Raw genomic sequence first — 23,660 nt, 5'->3', positions numbered from 1 at the left:
GGGACCGTGATTTGGTCTGAAAAACAAGCAAAAGATGTGACATGAGAAAGCCTCCTTACACCCTAAGCTTCTAGCTTTGCATATCAGTCTGTTGGAGACAGTAAATCCCTGGAGCTTCAGTAATGATGAGAACACATTTCAGGCACAGTGCTGTTACATGTTATTCATATGTCCTGCAACCAGACAATCCATGTTGGCTACATTTTTCTCTTGAAAATCAACACGATAATTTGGCTTTTTGTCTTTTAATCCTCCTAACTTTTCTTCATTTAATGATTTTTCCAGAAGTGCTTAAAGTCAAGTGTATTTTGAGAAGTTAGTTACAAAATCTTGCATATAAAGACTCAAATGCCTATAAATAAATGAATACCTGTTTTCTGGAATTCTAATCATTTCTGCTTTCTATTTCATCCCCATTAGAGGGCAATCTCCAGAGCATTTTTATGACTGCTGTATATTCATTCCTGTTTTTTTCCTTTAAAGGAAGTCTATTGATTAACTGATTTTGTAACTTGCATTCACGTGCAGGTCCCAGCAGAAAAAATAAAGCGCATATGAATATTGAGACCTTTATATCTTATAAGGTAGAAAGATATCAGCACTACTAAGGCAAATCTCTTTCTAGTTCAAAATCAACCTAGAGATATTTATTCCAAAAGCCATCTATCAGCAGGGTGATGCCATACAATGCTATGCATGTGAGAGCTCCAAACTGGCACCAACAAATCTATTTTCCAAACATCAGTAGTCATCATGGCCCTGCAGATGCTGTTCTGAAGCTGAGATGCAAGACTGATTAATGTGGTGCTTTAGACAAACTAGGGGGGTTCTGTTGCTTGAAAGATGCAGAAATCTCTACACCTCACTTGCTATATAAATCAGTATCCAACAGTTCTGTGTAGTATGGCCATGCTGTAACATTTTGAGAGAAATCCAGCTCCAAGTATGTGCTGACCTCACGATCACTAATGAACATTTTGTCAGGGTGAGACTCAATGCTGAATTTTTATTAAATTGGCCATGTAACCCAGGGCTAGCAGGAAGATTTGCTGATTAGCATGGGCACTTGGAGAAGGCAGGGGGATGGAGCCCTGGGTGTACTAACACTCCTCGATCTCCTAGCTTCTTGCCCCCTCTCTGTTGCCAGCAATTGCTCCTGTAACCTCTTCTAGCTGTCAAACACCGTCACCAGGCATACACCCAACCTTCCAGTAATGACTCCATGAAAACAGAAAATCAAATCAGACTTTCTTTCATCCATATCCAGGTTTCTGTGAGCACCTTAAGTAGAAAGTAAGAAGGGGAAAAAAAAAACAGCCACACAACACACCTAAAGTAATCTTAGTTCAGCTGTGATTTGGCAAAAATCCTAGGCAGCAACACGATTTTCCTTTTAGCTAGCAAACAGATCCCATTTCCCTTTTTTCCAGGGCCCACATCCATATATTCAACTATAGTTTTGGTATCAGCATTTATAGCTTTCATATGGTTGCTATTTCTAAGGAAACCACTTCCTCAGTATAAACACAGTTAGTATATTTTCTTTATTTTTTTTTTAATGTTACTCTGGATTTGGCAGAGTATCTATAAGAGTGGGGGAGAGGGGAGAGACCACAATGGATAGAAATAATAGGACCAAAAGAAATTAAAGGTAAGTATGTTTCTTAAGAGACAGGAAATAGAATATAAAAAAGGCACTGGGAAATTATTTTTTCAAGTTTGCCTTCTGTCTTTCTTTTCTCAGTACGAGCATCTCAGGTATTCAGATCTCTTTTTTGGGTGGGGAGGGAACTTCATGTAAACAGTGAAAATTTATCTGCATAAGGACTAAAGCAGCCAGATCACCATCTTCGCTACTATTGTTTGCCTGCGTGCTGTTAGGTCTACTTCCCAGGGACCACAGTGCCCTGGGGATGGCAGCAGCTTTGCTCACCTGAACTGTCTTGGATAAGACACAGCCATCGCTGTGACAGTAGAAAACACCAAGAATTTACATAAGTGCAGTCTGTAGCACAACTACATCATGGTGGCTAGCTAACAGCAGCAAAGGCAACCCAGTCTGCAGCACAGACTGGGTATTTTTCTGCCTCCATTTTCTTTCTGTTCTAAACAGCTGAGCATGAGGCGAAAATAAAGCCTGCTCCAGCAGGCAAGGGACAGGCTTGGTTTTTATTTTGCAATCTCAGTACTAAGTTTACAAACAGCAATTACAGGCTCCAAGACAAAGACTGGCATTAAATACTGCAGGGCTTTTAAAGGAGATATAACCCCAGTGCTCGTCTTGCCCTGGACTGAGATACAGTCTCTCAGGAGCAGGCCTTTGCCTACCTTAACAGTTTACAGATCAATGCATTAAACTGGTAAAGACAAGTCTAAGAAACAAGAGCACGTTTCAGTCTGCCATCGATGTGTTGCATGGATTGACGTCAAGCATTGCAGCCGCTTGATCCATCACACTATAACAGAATGATTTTTTTGACACATAATAAATAGTGCCTACAAAAAAGCAGCCAGCCACCCATCCTGAAACATCGCACCTGGCCTGTAACAAACAGGAGTCCGGAAAAAAAAACAAAGATCCACTGTTGGCACAATCAATGCATTCAAACTCCCTTGCATTTGGGAAAGACATGCTTAAATCCCATAAGCAGTGTATGCTTGGCAGTATAGTTCCTTTTTGTGAACAAAGTCAACATTTGCAAGTTACTCAGATTCTGATCTTTGAGTACAAGTTGACCTAGTTTTAATTCTTCCTGAGCTTGCCTCTTTGAATAGGTTTGCTTTGTCAACTGCAATGCTTGGCAAAGTATGGAACCTAGTCAGCCCTCAAAGATCACTCCCAACAATATTTTTATATTTTCTCATGGCAGCTTTCTGATAACTCCAAAATTAATGTATATATATATTATGCCTGTTTCATCTGCCATTGGAAATTCATCTGTAATCTTAAAACAGCTGATGATCACCAGGTCTTTCAGTTCCAGTGAACAAATTTTCAAATATGTTTTTTCTCCAAATGAAAGAAGATCTTGTGAAGCAGATCTTGAAGAACAAGATATTTCAAGGAATCAATCAAATTCAAAGGATCGGGTTTTCAAATAAAGAAAACATAGCAAAAGGCATCAGAATTCTTTTATAAATTTTATGTACACTGATTCTCTGGGTCAAATATATGGCTTCCAAGCTAACAAAGAAGATCTCTGACATCTGAATTGGAAAATGACTTTTCTGAAACTAAATATAATGTTTTAATACAGATCTATTAAGAACATAACCTGGAGTGAAGCAACAGTTTCCGTTTTACTGGAGGACAGCAAGGATGCCAGCAAGAGATGGCAATCACGGAACAGAGCCAGTTTATACCAGATGAAAATACGGCTCACTCCCCTTGCCATAGAGAGCTACAATCCAAAAATACTGTGCAATGACCCAGGTTTATTAACACGTACTTCCTCTGAAATTTTCATATCCTGTGCTGACGTAGGTAGTGACCTAGATATATGTGATGTATATGAGGTACATGTGATACGGGTATATGTGATGCAATGAGCCATCTCTGGAGAAAATGCAGCATCTCTGGGTATCACTTCCCTACACAGAGAACTTGATCCAAGTTATAAATGCTGTGCTTTTTTTTCCCCCTATACACTGGTCTGTTATCTTGCAGCATGGGGCTGGTAATTAGAAACAGAGAGCTGCTTTTCTGCAGGATCAGAGCACAGGCCAGAACTATCATTTCTAAAGTTCTATAAAGGATATATAGTTGTTATTTTAATATTAACAACTAGACAGACGTGATCAGCAACCAGACAGTAAAGAAAACACTCATTTCTGTTGTCACTATTAGCTAGAGCATATGAAGAATAATTTTAAGAGCAAAAGACTTTGGAGGCACGTCACAAAAAGCAGAAACATTTAGTTGCCCTTCCTAAAGATTTGCTACTTCATCAACAATTTCTAGGAACTAGTTACTATAAGTTGTGTGCTACGAAGGATTTTGATCACACAAAATGTTCAACTAATAAATTAATTAGTAAAACATCACATTAATTACTGCACTAATTAAAATAATCTGCCTTGAAGAAAATGAAATACAGATATCCGTATCACTATGAAGAAAGGCAATGTTCACTTCCAGTCAAAGACTGAGATCTTGGCTCTGGTGTTCACCTCGTTTTGCAGCAATTACAACCATGTTTACAGCTGCAAAATTTAAAAGCAATCAGATCAACCAAGAAGTCAATAAGAAATCATTCCTTCTAAAAGCAAACCGAACCTTTGGATTACATGACGTAAAAAGGCTCACATTTGTGTTTAGAAGTAGTTTTCAAAGCTATGAATCAAAAACAACAGAGAAGCCAACGTACTAATGCAATATAGATGTCAAGTTCTATTTGTTTTTCACAACATTGAAACCCAGTTTAGTACTTAGGCATGACATTTACTTTTATGTCTTTTAATCCATGTCTGTTGTCCTAACAGACAAGCAGACAGATACCCTATGAGCCACTTTTTCATACTAAAGGACATCTGTGTGCATTTCTGCCTGTTGTGGGCCTGCAGAGAGGAGAGAAGCAATAAATGCTCTAGCCTTGCATGGGTTTATTGCAGCTGTACGCTGCACTGAGCACCATCATACTTCTGAAGGAAAAACTAAATCCTACCTCCTACCCGAGAAACTGCCACACTTCTACACACTCCCTCTTCAGTAACCACTACAAAGAAGCTGGCAGAGCTGAAGTCAGAGAATTGCTCCAAGATACATTTAGTATCATTGAATTAATAGGCTTACCAGGAAGGGGATGAATGCTGTTACACCTTGTTAATAAATAAATAAAAACCAATGATGTCCAATTTTTCCCTCTCCTTTTTAATCCAGAGAAAAGGCATTAGGCACAAGTTCCATGCACACAGTGCAGACATATAATGTCACAGAACAAGTGAGGTGACAATTCAGTTGGTTTTGTGTCAATTCACCATTACTCAGTCACAAATAATTAATTTAGATAGGCTCACTATAGAGGAGAATGAGAGGTGGAGTTTTTTGGTTTTGTTGTTGTTTAGTAACTTTATATTTCTACCCAAGATTTAAAAGTTGATGATCCTAACAGACAACAACTAACAAGGCTCTTTTTCTGGACAGAAGTAAAAAAGCATTTGCCTCATATCTACATATTAATCCTCATATTCACCAGCTATGTCCTTGCAAATGATTTCAAGCTAGTGTACCTAGCCCCCAGTGCTGGCAGAGTATAACCACATCTGTTCAAACTTCCTTCCACTTTTCTTATAACATGTGTGGAGACAGTGATTTGGAGAATGAGAAATAATGCAGCACCTTTGGCAACATGCTTCCCTTCAGCTTCTCTCCCTCTTGTTTCTTCCCATCACCAGAGTCAAGGAGCAGCTGCTGTGCAGGCTTCACGCTGGCTTGTAAGAGTCCTCAAAAGTTGTTCTCTTAGGATACCATCTGCAGGACCTGTACAACCTCAGCCATCTATCCAATAATTACGTACTCAGAAACTGACTTCAAATCAGTCAAGCAAATAGTTTTCACTCATACAGTGTATAAGGCTCTACTAATTTTGCCATTCTTGTGAACAGTGTCCTGCCCGTTAGTTTGGATACCACTGGAATATCAGATACTACTAAACCAAAGCCTTGGTCAGCAGTTGACGTAATGTTGAAAGCAGACTCAATTCCCTTTACTTCTGCTGAAGCAAGGAATGAAAGCTGAGCTCATGTTTTGTTACCAAAACAGAATTTTTAGAATACAAGTGAAAGGGCCAATTCAGCCCTTTTGAAAATCTGCGTAACCTCAAAATCATAGGCAGGTCCATGATGCAATTAACACAGCTAGTATCACATTCTCGGGCTTGACTTATCAGGCATGCTTTTGGAATTACAAGTTTATATATGTCTGGCTGGAGGAACAGCAGTACTGGTGCTCATTTGCAAAAGATCAGCATTTAGTTGCTAAAAAATCATTCTAAGTTTTTTAAATATAAGTAGAATTCTTCTGGTAATCATATCCTCCTGAGTTTCTTCCTTAGCCCAGTTTTTGGTACTGGAAACTGCTGAAGTCCATATATCCCAGACAGACTCATAAGCTGGGAAGAGAGTGTACCTAAAGCTGGAACAAAACCCCTCTGCCTGAAAAATTGCCTTATCCAGTGAAGAACTGCTGCATTCTCCCTTCCTGAGGGCAAAAGAGACCCTCAATCAACTTGTAAAAATCTGCTTTAGAAGAAACACAACAGGAAGTCTGCAAGCTATAACAGTGCAAAGTGGGCAAGCACAGTCCAGTTCCTGCTGCCTGAATCATTACAGCTCCCAGCCTTGGTTCAGCTTTCTTCACATCAGCCAGGACCATATGCTGTTCTATGCTGAAAAGTCATTCACATTTAATCCAGCTAGTTTATGCTATAAACACCTTTTTAAAAATTCATTGCATGCAGGATTTGCCATCCAGCCTCCCAATTCCTGAAGAATGCATGTAGAAACTTTACAAAATGGAAAGGTATCATCACCAAAGACAGAGGGGCATGTAATGCAATCATGAAACATAAGCAGAATCAAGCTCAACAGCCCTCGCTTTCTAATGTAACTAATACATCATTTATGATGGTTTGCTGTTAGCTGCAAGTTTTTACCTGAACACATTTTGTTTCAAAGGAAAGGCAAGACGATCAGCTGTTGCTAGATGTGCTTTATCTTTGGCTTCATGCTAAGTGACAATATAGAAATATAGCAGCCCTCAAACTCACCTCTTTTTTCAGGCCAGAATACAAATAATTCCTTCTCTACTCTGACTTACTCAACAAGATTGCAATTCTCTTTCAAAAGCCTCAAAGCTCTGGAAGGAGATTATTTTCTGTTGTTCGTGGGGTTTTTTTTACAAAACCCTTTAAACATGCTTGCATATCTAATACCAAGATAATGTAGAATCTTACATACTATCAGAAACAGTAAACAAGGGGAAAAGAGCAACCAAACAAAAATAACATATCTGTGTTATATAACCTAAGAAAACAGCTGTAAATCCAAAGAAATTCTTGCTTTAAACTTACACTGCTTAACGTGCAAAAATATCCAGGGCTTCAGTTCTGCCAGGATCCCAGTCCAGCTAAGTACTTAAGGATGTTCATAGGAACCAAAATGAAAAACCTCACGTTTAAAATCTGACACCTGCTTAAGTGCTTTGCTACATTAGGGCCAGCAACCTCAGCACTTCTCAGCTAAGCTGCTTGTGAATCTTCACTGAAATTAGTTGCATTGTCCTTCACTGCTTGCCTTCAACCTCTTCAGCCACCCTGTGGTACGGAGCATGGGCCACCTGAGACTTGACTGGAACAGCTGCTGTTTTTCCATTAAAATGCACCGAGTAAAAGTGGTTACTAAGCTTTCAACATAGCTCCTGAAGAAATTAAAGAGAAACCTCGTACAGAAAGTTTCAGTAAGAAAATACTGAAAAGGACATGCCCCCTCTTGTGACTGCTTAGACTTGAAGCCTTTCTTAATGCCTGCTAGGAATGGCTGCACAGCATACCTACCTGAACGGCCGTTGGGAAGCAGCAGCTCCTGGTAGCTCGTTTGGAAGTGAGGCACTTTTCTGGACACACGTGGTCTTCTGCTTAGAGCACCAGTCTGATTCCTGGTTCCCACACAGCCCCGTAAGTCACTTAAGCAAAACAGGAAGCCAGGAAGATATAGAGCATATGCTAAAGGCATTTTATTTATTTCATTGAGATTTGAGCATGTTCTTTGTCAAACAAAGAAAATTTCTGCTTTGTTGAAATATAGGCTTGTGTGTTACCTTCTACAAAACAAGAAACATTAAGTAGCAAAGGACTATTCTTCTTTTTCATTTGCCATTTAATCAGTAAACTATACAGAAGTGAAAAAACTTCCAGTCTATTTTATCCTCCATTGTGTGAACATAACTCTCAGTTAAAGACTATTAGACTAAATTGAATAACTCTAAGACAGGAAAATTTGGCCAAATCACTTTTTTTTAGACTAATTAAATATACACAGGTTGTAGTTGGCAATCTATTTCAAATGATAAAATGAGACACAGCAATATGCTGTACAGACTTCCACTGCTTTCATCCTAGAAACAGAATGTGTAACAACCACATCTTCAGATATGTGTTGCAATGAAGAAATAGTACAAAAAAAAACATAGCTGACAGGCAAACAGTGGTCTTGAAAATGGCAATATAGATTCACACAGTAAAAAAGAGCATAAGTGGCAGTGATCTTGTGAATAAGAAGTTGAGTACAGGACAATAATATTACAACTCAAATTCAGATGATAATTAGTTTACCATTTAGTAAAAAGAAAAACAAGGGATGGCAAATTAAAGTTGTTTTGGTTATATGAAACTTTGTCTTCTTCTTTACCAATACCCTAATGAATCTCTCCAGATACTTTCCCTTCTGGTAGCAAGGAGTGATAATGGCTATGCGGCTGTCAGGAGGATAATGTTCTAACACACGAACCAGGTGTCAGCACACCAGGGTGACAGCACAGTGGCTGACAAGCACCTGCCTCTTCATCATTCAGCCTTCTGATCCCTTGAAATATTGCCTTGTACAGGAACTATTTGCACAAACATGTATTTTGAACATCAAAAATGACAACTTACACTATCAGTAGGAAGCTATGTTACAAGGAAAAAGCATATGGAAGTATTTAAGTATCTTCCTCCCTTTAAGTAATTTTTAAAAAACAGTTTAGCATGAACCTTGCCTGAAAACACAAGTATAACTCTGCCACTGTCTTACTGAGAGAGAACCTCAAAAATTCCCTGGTTCTAGTACTAACCTACCACGCCTGTTCCTCTTTACCCAGCAATAAAAATACAAAACCCTACACAGGCAATTCCCCATGTGTAAAGCAGGAATATATACTTCTTCTGTCACTTTGAAATCTCACACACAGAACTTTTGAGGAGTCCTTCCATTGATCAGGTATCTCCCAACACACAGTGAACCCATTAATACATGAAACATCCCAATATTTTTGCTCATGTGCTACATAGCCATAATGCTGAAATCCCACATGTAGCTCTACCATACATAAAATTGTGCTGGCACTGTGTAAGTGAAGTGCACCTACTGCAGAGACATGGTCACAGTACTTAAATGCTGCAGCCTAGTACTCTCCAGAAGCTTCAAACTTCCTACACATGCATGGAACAGCACGAGTACATGCAGATGGCCATGAGATCCCGGCCTGGCATATGCTAATCTCATTTGGAGTTGGACTCAGTGATCTTTGTGGGTCACTTCTAACTTGGGATGTTCTATGATTCATTTATCCACCCAACAAGAAACATCTTTCATACCACTGGAAGGCAGCAGCCAGCATAACAATGCTCAAAGAGAACTTCAACCCACGCTCACATCCCAAAGGAGTGATAAGGACTCTCCAGAATGAATACAACAGTCCACTCTTGTGGGCCTTATTTATCAAGTGACCTGCTGACTTGTCAGCACAAGCACTTCTTTTTATCACCAAAGGTTCATAGGACCAGAGAATATTATTTTGATACTGCATCATAAGAAAATCTTACTTCACACTTGATTTAATTTTATTATTGCTTACCATTTCTAGCAGCACTTTAAACTCTAAATTTTACTCTTCTGTGGTAGAGCTGTAATAAACTTCACGTACACACAGAAAGGCCTAGCAGGTTTTGTAGTACTATCTTTAGCTTTCTTTTGACAATACTTTTTTTTTCCCGTGCTGTAAGCACAGACTGCAGTATACCAAGACAAATTTTGATCAGCACTAATTGAAGAAAAACACTAAGTCTCTCACAAAGGGTTCCTGTCAACAGAGCTGACTTGCATTTAAGTTTGGTCAACTGCTCAGCCTTCGAACAACCTCACTGAAGCCCCTTCCATCACTTCTATTATTTCAGAAGAATATTTTATTGTGGGGAAAAAAAACTAAACATCTCAAAAGTTCTCTCAGCATTTGCTTGTATTTTACTTTATTCACGTGGTGGTTTTGATCCATTTGCACAGTATTTGAGGGCAACACTACAAAACAGTGCTCAGAGCCTGAGGGAGGCACACAGCCACTGCTGAAATAGAGTCACGACTCACTGTCTAGCTGCCTCTTCTTTCAAAGGGCTACGAGAATGGGCAAAGCTACCTCTTTGGCTAGAGGTAATTCCCCTTCTTGCTCTGCAGACTCCATTAAAGAGAACAGGATGCACAGCGAGGCTTTGCTTATTCCTTGCACAGTGTACTTGTACTGGGAGGCAGTAACCAACTTTAGTAGGAACACCTTGGAGGTTTCTGGCCTCCCTGATACTGCAACCCTCTTCTGAGACAAGTGAGCTTACTGTGAAACTGATACACCAGGCACTTTCACCCCTCAATAAATTTATGGAGCATAAAACCTTTCAGATAGTTCTAACAGAGGCTTTAAGTATCCAAGAGAATTAAAGAGATTACAGACGTTTCTACAGAGCTAAATCTTCCTTCACTGTGAGTAAACAGATTTCTACCATGAAACCTCTTCATTATTCTTTCAATAACTTGTCTATTAACAGCCTATCCACCGTATTTTTTATAAACGTATTGAGAAACCACTCCAGTTTAACTATTTTTCATATAAACATGATTAACTGTATAAACGAATTTGCAGAGCAATTCATTTGAATCTCCCTGATCTTTCAAAATAGCACTAAAACTATTATAAAATATAAGTTTTAAATACAGCCCGGTTTTTCTCTCATTAATATTAGGCGGGCACACAGCACTAATGCGCTATTAACACTGCCACCGAGACAAAGTACCTCATCGGCCCTTACGAGTTCGGCATGGGTGGCTGCCTCATTTGACAGCAGAAGCCGCGTAAGACACCATGTGTGGTCCTTGGGAGAGGAAGTCCTGGGCGGCAGCGCTGCTGCGGGAAGGGACTGCAGCTTCCACGCCACCGTGAGAGATGCAAGCATGAGCAAAGCCCCAGAACAGACCAGGAGAAATATAAACAGATCATGAAAACATCACAGACATGGACAAGCAGACTAAACCCATGACAGGCATGTCCTGAACCACAAAGAACTTTGAGCAGGAGACAAGACTTCCTGAGTTTGACTGACTGCCACACAGTGGTCATGACCAGGCTTCAGGATTTGATTTCCTTGCTGCTTTTAGTCACTTCTTTCCCAAATCAACACTCTTATTTAACAACAAATGCAGCTGATTCCACCCTTTATGTGGAATGGAGCAAGTGTTTACTAGCTGTCCCAAAGCTGTGAAAGGCTCTGTCATGATAGAAAAAAAGGAAAGCAGAAGTTTTTGGCCATCCCAGTGTATCAAGCTATCACAGAGTAGGCACATAATTGTCATATCTTCATGCATCTGTTAACATTAAAAAATAGAGCAATGAATAGTAATCTTATACTACATTTGCGTAACAACCTCTTAAACAACATCCCTATGCAAAGTTCATCTCTTATTAAAAAAATGAGCTTGACAGATTATCTCTGCAAGAGTAGAAAGCTGTCAAACTTAAAAGGTTGCATTGTAGTTTCTCCCCACAGTTTTTGGCAAAAGAGATTGACTGTAACTTTTCAACATCCCTAGTAATTCACTGTCAAAAGGCAGAAGAATTTATAAACCTCTTGCGTAAGGTCATGTTAAAATTGCATCTATATTTACTGCAGATCTTACACATCTAAATCCATCAGTAAATATCCCTCAGTTTCCACAACACTGAAGCCATCAGGAACCCAGCGTATCAGAGATCAGGCAATGACGAAACCTCTGTCTTCCCACTTGAAATGTGTCATATGCAGATTGCGTATTGCCTGAAAGAATAAATAGCAAGTCCCTGACAAAAAGGTAAGGTAGGGATTTATTCTTGCTTTGCTTTTAGGTATCACATATTTGAGTTTCTACTCTACAAATTCCAGAAAGCCAAAGAGCAACCCAGAACAAATACCAACACAGCACAGTTTCTCCTGGTCTGGTACCGCCAATCTGCTGGTTTAGCACTTCCCGTAGGAAGACATCTCACTGCACAGCTGCTTTAACTTCAGTGTTTGTGGATACTGCCTACGAAGAATAAGATATCCATCCTTCTTGACTCCTGGATCCTGTTTTCATGCATGCCTATGACTAAATGTGACCCAAGTATTATTTTTGCTAACAATTTTCCCAATATTTACATTCCCACATGCATGTATATGTCGCTTAAAAATGAACAGTTGATCCAAAGTCCTCCTAGGAAAGTCATTACAGTATGTGCAATGAACCAAGTTCTCTCCTGAAGATGCTTATGATTATTTGGCTCCACAAAAGCAGATATCACACAACCCCCAAAACATATTTCCCTACACTCCCCACACAACTGTTTGTGATGCACCACAGCTATTTCCTCTTTCTGAGTGTGGACATAGTTGTGGTATCTCAGATAACACAGTGAGCACTGGGAAACAGTGACTTTATACTTGGAAAAATGATAGTTTGCATAGTGATTGCAAACTATCATACACACTGGTTAAATAACTGCAAGACAGAACAAAGGCTGGCTCCAGTTTGAGGCAATTAAACTCCACAGCAATCAGTGAAAAGAAAAGAAAAGAAAAGAAAAGAAAAGAAAAGAAAAGAAAAGAAAAGAAAAGAAAAGAAAAGAAAAGAAAAGAAAAGAAAAGAAAAGAAAAGAAAAGAAAAGAAAAGAAAAGAAAAGAAAAGAAAAGAAAAGAAAAGAAAAGAAAAGAAAAGAAAAGAAAAGAAAAGAAAAGAAAAGAAAAGAAAAGAAAAGAAAAGAAAAGAAAAGAAAAGAAAAGAAAAGAAAAGAAAAGAAAAGAAAAGAAAAGAAAAGAAGAGAAAAGAAAAGAAGAGAAAAGAGAAAAGAGAAAAGAGAAAAGAGAAAAGAGAAAAGAGAAAAGAGAAAAGAGAAAAGAGAAAAGAGAAAAGAGAAAAGAGAAAAGAGAAAAGAGAAAAGAGAAAAGAGAAAAGAGAAAAGAGAAAAGAGAAAAGAGAAAAGAGAAAAGAGAAAAGAGAGAAAAGAGAAAAGAGAAAAGAGAAAAAAAAAAGAAGAAATCTTGGTCACAAGTGTACTTTTTTGTTGATGTTTTTACTGGAAACTGTGAAACAGCTCAGCCCTAGTGAACCGGAGATTAAACTAAAATACAGGTCTCCCTTCTGCCAAGACTCCAGTCTGTGCCCTTTGTACTTTCTCTGGATAGCTGGCACTTTCTGAGAAGAAGGAAAAGGGCATCAGCTTGAAATTTTACTTCCAAAAGCAGCAGCAGCCTACAGCCTGGACAAACGGAGGCAAGCATTGCTTTGCAGCCCTGGATCTGTTACAGAGTTTGTTTGGCATTTAAGATATGATCTCATCTGCACTGATGGGCACTTTGTTTAAGGAACCAAATCCATAATGAGCAATGAACAGATTGATCTGGCACATTAAACTTTTATTCATTATTTCTCCAAACTCTAGAGTTATAGTCGCTATTATTTAGTATATTTAATAACTAATAGAGTATATGAGTTAATACAATCTGAAAGCTACAAGAATACTTTTACAGTACTGTGATAGGTCAGCTCATTCTAAGAGCTGCATTGTTCCCTCTTTAGTATCCATATCTCATTTTCTTTAAGCCAATTAACCCCATGCCCATTCCTGAAATTTCAGTTTGGAGGTGCCAGGGCTGGGAGAAGGGAGAGAACAACAGGAAGTATGTTAAAATTGGAAAAAAAAAATAAAATAAAGAAATAATCCTCTAACTACTTGAATATACTTTCAACACAGAAAACTTGAGGCAGTGTGAAAAACTCTTTACATATTATCTTTTCATAAGACATTTCTTCCCTGGCTAGCTCACTGTTCTTACTACTCAAAGAAATGAGTTCTAGCTCCTTACTGTTTCCCCTCTTTCACCTCTCCTTTCTGACACACTGTATTTGCTTTTGAAAGGAATTGGGAATTTTGAGGGTTTCCATACCTGGTGTGCAGGCTGTTACAGAGGTCTTTCATTAGGAGATTACATAAATGGTACTTGAAGCAATCATGGTGCAAAACAGAACAATTTATTCATGCGATAAGAATCGCCTCATTTATTTTCCATAGAAATAGATCTGATTAATTTAATGTTTCTATTTTCAAAGCCCATTAAACTGCAGTCTGCCTTTGGCAAACGGTACATGGATTCACGGTGCTAAACAAGTTTTTGTTTTGTTTATTGTAAGTTTTATTTACTATTATTTTGTGATGTAGCTTTTGCGCTAAGGTTTTGATAATAGCAAATAAAATTCCGCTGAAAATAGAAACAAACAACAAGATTGACATGAATAATTTCACCTCCCTAACTGTGACCAAAAAATGCAAGATTGAAGAGAAAAGCTGAAATTATCTCATATGATGTACCGGTAGGTACAAAAGCTGTCAACCAGGAGCATAAAGGTAAAAACCATGAAGGAGAGCTCAAGGTACAGAGAGCCTCATTAATCCCAAACTATTATCCTGTCCATCCTTTAGGCAGAATTGCCAGCCTCTCCATGGAAATAGCTCCCAAAACAATCACCAGGTGTTCATGAAATAACTTCAGTCTAAAAAAATACACGTTTTATAAGCGCTTTGTCTAGACAGCGTGTTTATCCATGGAAACCCCCAAGAAACTAAGAGGAGAAAAATATTCTTAAATTGAACAGTATTATCCGGATCACATCCTGTCACAAGGTCATTTCTCTGCACATTCTTGCAACCAGAGAAGAAACACCAGGCCCTGAGTTCCGGTGCTGCTCTTGATCACTAGAGGGTGGGTGTCTGCTGTTCCCATAAAAGCAACAATTGAAAAAAATATATATAAATATTTATTAAGTAATACTTAATATTCATTAACTTAATATCTATTAAGTTAAGTAAAATCATTTCTAGAAAGGGATACGATTTTTTTTCCATCTCTAAAATAGAGCTTGCTTGTTTGTTTTTAAAAAGTAATTTCCTAAAGGTAATTAATTCAGCTACATTTTTACAAAGAAAGCAAGCTCCTCTCTTCTGTCCAGTAGTACTGTAAGAAAGTACACAATCTGTAGCACAGAAAGAGCATCCTTGCACCTTTGGCCTTAGTTTGGACAAGGAATTTTGCTGTAATTGTTGGCTCCAATGCAATAACCAGCGTTTCTTTCTGTCCTACTTCACAGAACCCAATCCTTATCCTGTTCATTTCAGTATGAAAATTAAGATGGTGGTAAGATTTCCACCCATCATTATGGAGTAATACAGACAATCCCAGAAGCACCAGAAATTTAAAGGATCAATTTGAGAGAGGAGTGACATGTACATCCTCCCTATTTTGCATTTCTCTTATTTTTGTTTAAAAACAAAATGTAGCAATGGCACGATCACAAGTACAACTGAATAGCCCTGCTTTGCCAATTTTGTACTTTATTATGAACAAGCAACCTTAATACACTGGCAAAGAGACTGATAGTAGTCTGGGCAATTTAGAGCATACCCCTCATTGCTTTCACACCCATACAAAACAATCACCATAACATTCAAACCAAAACAAAGATTCTATTTTTGTCACATCGCCACCATTCAGTGCCAGCAAGGCACTTAACGGCACTCCAATTTATTGTTACATCATTTGAGGCCTGTTCGTAGTACACGGGCCTTTTTCACTGTCAACCTTCCTGCAAGGTGCATTGGGTCCCACAGATTATTATTAACGGTCTCAAATTGTGCCAGGGTAGGTTTAGATTGAATATCAGGAAGAATTTCTTCACCGAGAGGGTGGTCAAGAATTGGAACAGGCTGTCTGCCAAGGGAAGTGGTGGAGTCCCCATCCCTGGAGGCGTTTAAGAGACGTGTGGAGGTGGCACTAAGGGACACTGTTTAGTGACAGGACTCAGCAGATCAGGTTGATGGTTGGACTTGGTGGTCTTGAAGGTATTTTCCAACCTAGATGATTCTATGATGCTGTTCTATGATTATGACAATAATTGTGCAAATCCTTACTTTTGCTAGAGGTGAACAGATCCAACGTGAGATGGATCTTTGGATTAAATAAGCAGAGATTTCCCCTGTGCACAGCTATTCCAAACACCTCAATGGAGCATTGCACACTTCTTAGGATTGCCAGGCAGGAGAAGCCTGGGGGCATTTTAGAGGCAGGGACAGAATGGGAAAACAGATTTGCAGGCTTAGTGGGAGAAAACAGATTTATATACTCAGGAGAAGAGTACCGACTCCAAAGTACTTATTGGGGAATTTACAGGATCTGCTGTTTGACTAAAAACAGTGCAAGCTTTCACCTCTACTGGCTGTATAAATCCCAACAAACACTTGGGAACAGGTTTTCCACTTTCATAGCAATTATGAGCCAAACTTTTTTAATTCATTTTTTTTAAGAGTCCATTTATGTCTTTTTTTTTTTTGAGGGAAGAAAAAACAAGCATATATGCCTATACCTAGCTGAGCAGAACAAACGCTTAAGTTACCTCCATCTTCCAAAGCACAGAAAAACATGAATTAACACACATTCACATCCCTAGTTCTTTGCTATAAAGCTTCAGTTGCAGCTTGTAAGTGCAAATGTAGATTCACACACAGTACATAAGCAAAACCACACATCGACAGTTTAACTCTCAAAGTTAAACAGATTCAAGGCATGCACAATTCTCTCCAAAATCTACATTTCAGACATAGTTTTACTTCTACATTTGCAGACAACAACAACAACAAAAAAGAAAACTTAATGGACATTTTAACAAGAAGTGTATTTAAGATTTATTCCAGTTTCAGAAAAAATGATTCTTTGAATTAAGTAAGCAGGGATTTCTTTGCCAAATCAGCAGATGTTGACTGTCCAGATAGAGTTTAGTTTATTTTATTTTGTGTCAACTAATTCCTCAGCAGTCCTACCTCTTTGTGCAGGTGGTACTGCTGCAACAGTGTACTTTGTACCATCACATTTAGCGAGTGCTCTGGGTGCCTACTGACATCTCATTTCCAATGAACAAAGCAGTGGGAAGGAAATGCAGTCAAAGTTTCTAAACAACTTAATCCTTAACACATGGAGAAGAGAAAAGCACTTCTTCAGCCAGGAAAGCTTTCTCACAACTGATCGTAAAAAGCCTAGTTTGAATGATGACAATAAGGTAGTATTCTGTCAAGAAAGTTGCAAACATTTTAAATGAGATACAGACAGATTGGGGTTGCTGATGTTTTACATCTGCTCCTCTGAGGTATTTTGGTCGTGTCCAAAATAGGGCCGTAAACCCAGATCTAGATCACAGAGTGCTAAAGATGATAGGTTAAAAATATATATTTCATATATGGAGACTATAAGACATTAAATCCTTATATCTAGGACAAACTTCTGCAATGGACTCACTATATGTAAATATGTGCCATATGATGTTTTGGCTTCCTGCCCTAGCACAGACTGTCACAGAAGGCACCAAGTAAATATAAAGTTAAAGAGGAGTTTAAGTTTGTAAATCATAATTGGTTGAAATGATAACAAGCTTTCAGTTACCCAGTTTCTGTATTCTTGGAACACACAGAATAAACTGCCTTCAAAATCTCATACAGGTGCCTTGCACCAACAGGAGGGAACACCGCATTTTCGTAAATAGTAGCTATGTTAACATCCATGGGAAATGACATAGATTGAATTTTATCAAAGATAAAAGTTTAAACTATCTTTTGAATTTCAAGTTACTTATTTGCAAACATAACAGCAAATATAATACCAAGTCTACCAATTAACTTTCACATGATGTAGTCTAACCATAAAAGAATCTCCTAGGTTTCCCCTAGGTTAACTTGCAAGTAATATAAGCTAAAAGATAGTTATTGCTTAAATATTTTACAGGCTGGTTAACTGTTTTTTTGTTTTCTGTATGTTTGTTGAGTCATAAATATGCACACTTATCTAAATAAATTCAGTTCTAGATTTCTTGAAAAATTAACTATTCATTTTTCTGTTGTTATGTAGAGTTTTGGGCTCATTACCATGGCTGTACTTCTCTCACTTGAGCATTGGGTTAAATGGACAATTACTCTGGGCACTACAGGGCTGTTTTCTTGACAAGCCACAGAGTTGAGCTGTTGTTGAAAAAGTCACCTATTCAAAGCTGTGCAGTTTAGGGGCCACAGAGTACTTTGTGTAGGGTATAGTTCAGTATTAGCCAGATTTGGTGTTTGCTTGTTTTTTTGTTTGTTTGTTTTTAAATGACTCACTAGCTCTGGATTTGTATTTATTTATTTTTCTTTTAAGTTTGAAATGAACAACAACAACAACAAAAAACACTAACAAGTATTAGATTCACCAATCTCTGCGTGTCACAGATATCCATCAGATATCCATCTGATACAGCCAAGAAAAAATCCAACACAAAACCTGGAAAATTTCTTTACTATGAGGATTCTGAGGCCCTGGAACAGGTTGCCCAGAGAAGCTGTGGAATTCCCATCCTGGAGGTGCTCAAGGCCAGCCTGGATGGGGCTGGTGGCAGCCTGGCCTGGCGGGAGGTGTCCCTGCCCGTGGCAGGGGGTTGGAACTGGGTGGGCTTTAAGGTCCCTTCCAACCCAACCCAGTCTGTGGTTCTACAAATATCAAAGCAACAAAAAACAAAACATTTATTGGTCATTATGGTAAATTTCAGTGCTGAGCAGGCCTGAATGCAGAAAGATTCTGTGTTTTAGGTTTTTAAGGTCTTCCCTGACCCACTGAGAGACAGTCACATAGAAGAGAGACATATCCCATCATAGATACGTGGTTTCAAAGCTCAAACTGATGGACAGTTTACTGGAGACTTAACTAGATTTAAAAAAAATATATCTTGAATCAATATTGTAGAGATTTCTGTTACTGCAAATACCTATTTTAGCACATAAACTACAGGGCTAATAAAGAGGGACTTCAGCCCTGAGTCCCCAGCCTGTGCAGACCACAAGGACAAACTAAATGCCCAGAGGAACAAAGAAAAGAGCTGCCCACCCCGCTGCTGCAGCCAACAAGATGACAGGCAGATCCCCAGCATAAAGCTAGAGCAGCCTCCTGCGAGTGCACTAAGTAGCTTGCCAACCCTGGGCCTCTGCTAGCAAAGGCTCCTACAGTACAGCAGTGACTCAGGAGAGGTTTGAAGATTTCACAGGGGATTGTGCATGGGGAGGAGAAAAAGAAGTACTGCTGCAGAGACACCCCCAAGCCACACCAAACAAGAAGCCTCAGCTGACCCAAGAGCCAAGCACCAAGTGCCTGCAAGAACGTCCCCAAGGGGCCTTACTGCACGAGAGGGCTGTCATCACAGCCTCCCTGCAAAGCCAGAGGGTGATGGAGCACACAGCCCTTGCAGACACATTTGGTATCTATTCTAACTCCACATATGGGGTTGGTTTCAGCTTAAAAAAAAAAAAAGTCACATCAACAGAAGCATCTGTACTTACACATCCTCCAGGTTCACAGGAAAAAGATGTACCCTTCCTCCCATACACCAAAGCCAACACCTTCTTTTGCTCTCCAAATTGCTCTCCACAGAGGCAGCTGATCAGTGATGGGTACTGATTTCACACTTCTCAAACACTGTTTAAAAACTGTGTTCCATAAGCTGCTCAATTCAAACTCCAAGTACTAACTTCTGCATAAAAGGCACAAAAAAGGGTACTTTCCTCCAAACCCACTTTCAAATACTTTCCAAGCTGACTAGTGTAAAACTAACCCACCTGTACAAGGTGGTAGAGAAGCACAGGTTGTGCTCATAAGGACAAACAGCAGTGGAAGGGGAGCAAGAAATAAACGCAACAGAAACTATGGCAGAGAAAAGCTGTCCTGCTTGCAATCAAGTCAATGGCAAAACTCCCAACAAGAAGCAGTACTATACCCTGTGTCAGCACCAAAGAGCTCAGTGCAATGATCTGACATTCCCCATGCTTTTCTGTACAGCTTCCTAAAAAAGAGAAATTTCCAACATATTCCTTATATAGACTATCCCTTATCTTAACAGAAATGCAAGAAAATTCATTGCAACCAGGCCCTGCGCTGTAACTCCCATCATATTTCAGTACAACAATAAATAAAAAAAAAAAAAGAGAGAGAGGAAAGCCTTACATAACAGTTTTCATTCAAGACACTTAAATCTGCAGCGTCAAATCCATTTTATGCACTTTCAGTCACATAAAAGTAAAACCCTTTCCCCCAGAAGGAAACCGAAGATGGTAGAAAAAGGCAATGTTTTCCACTGGCCCATTTAACAAATGAAACATTTACTTTCTCTTTGGTGTAAAGTGACAGCCAGCTTATTAGAGCTGACACTGATCCTCCCGAGAGGATTTCAGTAAGCAAGTCACACAGGTGAAGGTCAAAGCAGCAAAGGAATTAAATGAAGAGAGGAAGGAAGTGGCTTCCTCTTAAGGACAGAAATTAGCTAACAAAAAAGCTGTTACTTACAGGGCCCTCTCTGGTTGGAAATACAGCAGCTGCAAAATGCTCTTTTCTCTAGAAATGCCTCCAAGCCAATTTCTGAATTTAATTTTTTTAGACCTGTCTCCTTTCTAGCCACCAGCTCTCACCTGCAGGAAGGACGCCATGAATGGATGGTTTGGTGCCGTGTCTCTGCCTGAGCATCAAAGGCAACACCTATAATATTTGTACTTAGGCATCATGCATCACTTTTTACATATATGAGAAGGATAATTAACACTTTTTAAAGTAAATAATAAGACAAATGTAGCCTTGCTCTCAGTGAGTTTTAACTCCCCCACAAGGCATGCACTGCTGGCTGGAGGGAGCTGAACGTGTGCTCTGGCTGTACTTGGCAGACCTTCGCTGCCCCAGAGGAATTGCAAGTTTAGCCAAGAGATGATAAGTTTTCAGCCAGGTTTACTTAGCACTCCTGTGTTTGCCTCCCCAGGCCCAGGCCAGGCTATGGCCCCCTGCCCTGAAGTAAAAGCTGGAGAGGGTGGGGAACGAGGTGTGCATCCCCATGAACTTAGACGCAGAGTTGGAGACAGAGGGTGTAGGCCTGGTGTTTGGCTCTGCAAAGAAATGGAGATTTGAGCCCTGGCAGCACAGGAGGTCCTGCCTTGGGCAAGGTGCAGTGTTTTGGTGTGGTGAACCCCAGTGGGGAGATGGAGAGAGTCTGATATTTGTTCCTTTCAATGTTTGCTCTTTGGCTATAACAAAATGTTCTAAATTTGGTAAATTAACAGAGTGACACAGGGCAGGTGTATTATCCCCACGTGTCACAACTGCCCCACAAAAATAAGAATCAGAAATCCAGCTTTCAAACCACTCCTAGCAGATTTGAGGTGGTTTGCCAGACTATCACTTTTTTGTTTGGCAACACCACTTTATTATGCTAACAAGATCAATACAGGAGTGCCTGGGTGTCTAAGGTACACTCAGAAATACGCACATCAGAAAGATGAGATCTGAGAAATTTGGCATAGTCGTGAAGTTTTGCAGAGTCCCCGATCTTTTCATCTTTTCTATTCTAGTTTCAATCCTGACACTCTGGATAATATCCTAAGCTTGACCACATCTCCATCAAAGATCCTGAGGAACTGTGGATATGTGGAACTGTGTTTGATATGTGATCAAACTTGAATTGGCTCTAAATTTCTATGAAATACTGGAGAGGAAAGCTGCTTGCATACTATTCACAGGTAACACAGAGGACCTATTCAAATAAACAGGCTGAGATAGAAATGAACTAATAACTAGCTCTAGCTCTAATCCCTTTTAAAGGTCACAAGCTGACTAAAGTGTTTTCAATATATTTTCAAGTATTAGCCTACCCCAAATCTGCAGATCTCCTTGTCCCTATGCCTGGGACCCAACACGAAGTGCCTGGGACCCAGCACGAGGCGCTTTCCCTCCCTTCAGAGCTTCACCTGCAGGAGTTCAGGCCTTCCCAGGCCTTTTTTTTTTTCTTTTTTTTTTTTTTTTCGACTCTCACATTTGCAGTGTGGGCATCTTTCACCACACCACCTGCATCCTGCTCCCTCTACCCCATGGACCTTGCTGGAAAAGTTAATGGCTAATTGCTACTTGGGTGGGAAGAAGGAAGAAGGGAGAAGAGAAGAAATGTTCTTAAGGGATGAAGACAGCAGTATCTAAGCCCAGCTGAGGTTTTTCCCTTTGAAGTTTTTCCTTTGTACCTATCAGAAGCTCACTCAGTCGGGTGCTCTGTACAGCTGGCCCTAAGCAATCTAGCTTTCACTAGGTGACCTACGTAGTTCAAAGAGACTCGTCCAGCAATCAGGAAGAATGCACAGGTACTCACCAGCTGAGTTTCCTTTTAGATACCACCACCTACAACACTGTTACGGACCCCTGTGCGGGGCTACAGAAGACCCCCTACAGCACAGGGTATTTCCATATGGACCAGTGCCACCCATTTTATAGCCCATTAAGACCAGATTGCCACCTGGGGAGATGACTGGAGAATGAAGAATGCAGTTAATTGGGCCAGGTACACAGGAGGCGAAAGAAAGTTGGCACATGGTTGCTCCCACTACTCTAGCTGATTGCACTGGTAGTAAACCTTGCACTCCTAGACCACATTTGATTTCCGGGCCCAAGAAAAACACATGCTTTTTTCTGTGTTCACTCAGTCAGTACGAAGACTGGTACGCAATGCCTGGGGAAGGAAAAAAAAAAAAAAAAAAAAGCTTTCTGTGGCTGCACCATCCTGTATGTGCCTCTCCAGCAACTTTATTCAGGCCTATGGTATTTCCTCTTTCATCACTGTTACTTTCTGCCAGAAATGACACATGAAGTATTTGGAATTCAAAAACCTAAACAAAAAGGTGAAAAGTGAAAAAACACAATAGCACACAATGGAGTGATGGTTGTAAAGAGAACAAGAGCGATGTCTGTGGCCTGTGGCTTTTGGAAAAAGAAAAAAAATATGTCGGCCAAAAGGTGACTGCCAATAAATAGTAATAGTCTTCATTAGATATTGCATGTCTTAACTCCATTTCCTTCAATGCTTTATTACACAGTTTACCTTATATGACACCACTGGAGAATTAAAGCCACCCCAAAGACTGTAAGAGTGTATAAAAAAAAAAGAAACATTTTTGATTTCATCTTTACTGAAGAGGAGGAAAGAAACTACTGAGGACAGTAAAGTGTTCAAAATGTGTGATCAGTTTTTCAGCCTTCGAATATCCTCCCTACATACAATCACACAGAGCTACCAAATTCATAAAATACTTCATTTTTGTCACCTCCTAGAGGTGCAGCACAATTTCAAGCTCCAACACAGTGTGCAGGTTTGTTGGTCAGATTTTCAACAACAAAATTAAAACCAAACTGTCGAAGGACTAGAGTACTGCAACATGAAACTGCAAAAATTTTTTGAGTGAATATTATACTTCTGTGTCAGCCAATTCCAGTGATACCCATCATACATATTCACCCATATGCAGAAATCTTCAGATTATAAGACCCCAGATACAGTTGTTGCTAGCCAGTGTATTTATATTCTGAAAATTAAAATAGATTTTATCTTATTCTAGCATCTATCAGCCTTGACTTTAAACCACATGCTTCACTTAGTTAAAGAGCTGAGGGAAAGAAAAAGCAGGAAATACAAATATTTTCATGAAAATGGCCCTATTTTAGGAGGAACCTTGTACAACTGTCTTTACAGTTCCAGCATACTTC

The 23,660-nt window shown here is 39.5% G+C and overlaps 1 protein-coding gene across 9 annotated transcripts in view; it reads right to left on the bottom strand.

The window, feature by feature from the left end:
- The window catches only part of INSC (INSC spindle orientation adaptor protein), a 332,365-nt gene that overhangs the window by 306,410 nt on the left and 2,295 nt on the right, over positions 1 to 23,660 (bottom strand). The window contains exon 1 of one of the 9 annotated variants that reach the window (XM_080595851.1): positions 22,273 to 22,293. The exons of 3 other annotated variants lie outside the window; for them this stretch is intronic. Coding sequence is in view for 4 of the 6 variants with exons in the window: in XM_080595856.1 (XP_080451982.1) it covers positions 7,554 to 7,731 (178 nt within the window). In the remaining 2 variants the exon portion in view is untranslated. Of the gene's footprint in view, positions 1 to 7,070; positions 7,519 to 7,553; positions 11,223 to 19,435; positions 20,224 to 22,272; positions 22,294 to 23,660 lie in introns of those variants that run through there. 5 more of the 9 variants (XM_080595852.1, XM_080595863.1, XM_080595856.1 and 2 more) reach the window with 5 other exon arrangements.

Source organism: Anser brachyrhynchus (assembly GCF_964034855.1).
Source record: "Anser brachyrhynchus genome assembly, chromosome: 5".
NCBI lineage: Eukaryota > Metazoa > Chordata > Aves > Anseriformes > Anatidae > Anser > Anser brachyrhynchus.
This window is presented reverse-complemented; position numbering and strand designations above follow the sequence as displayed.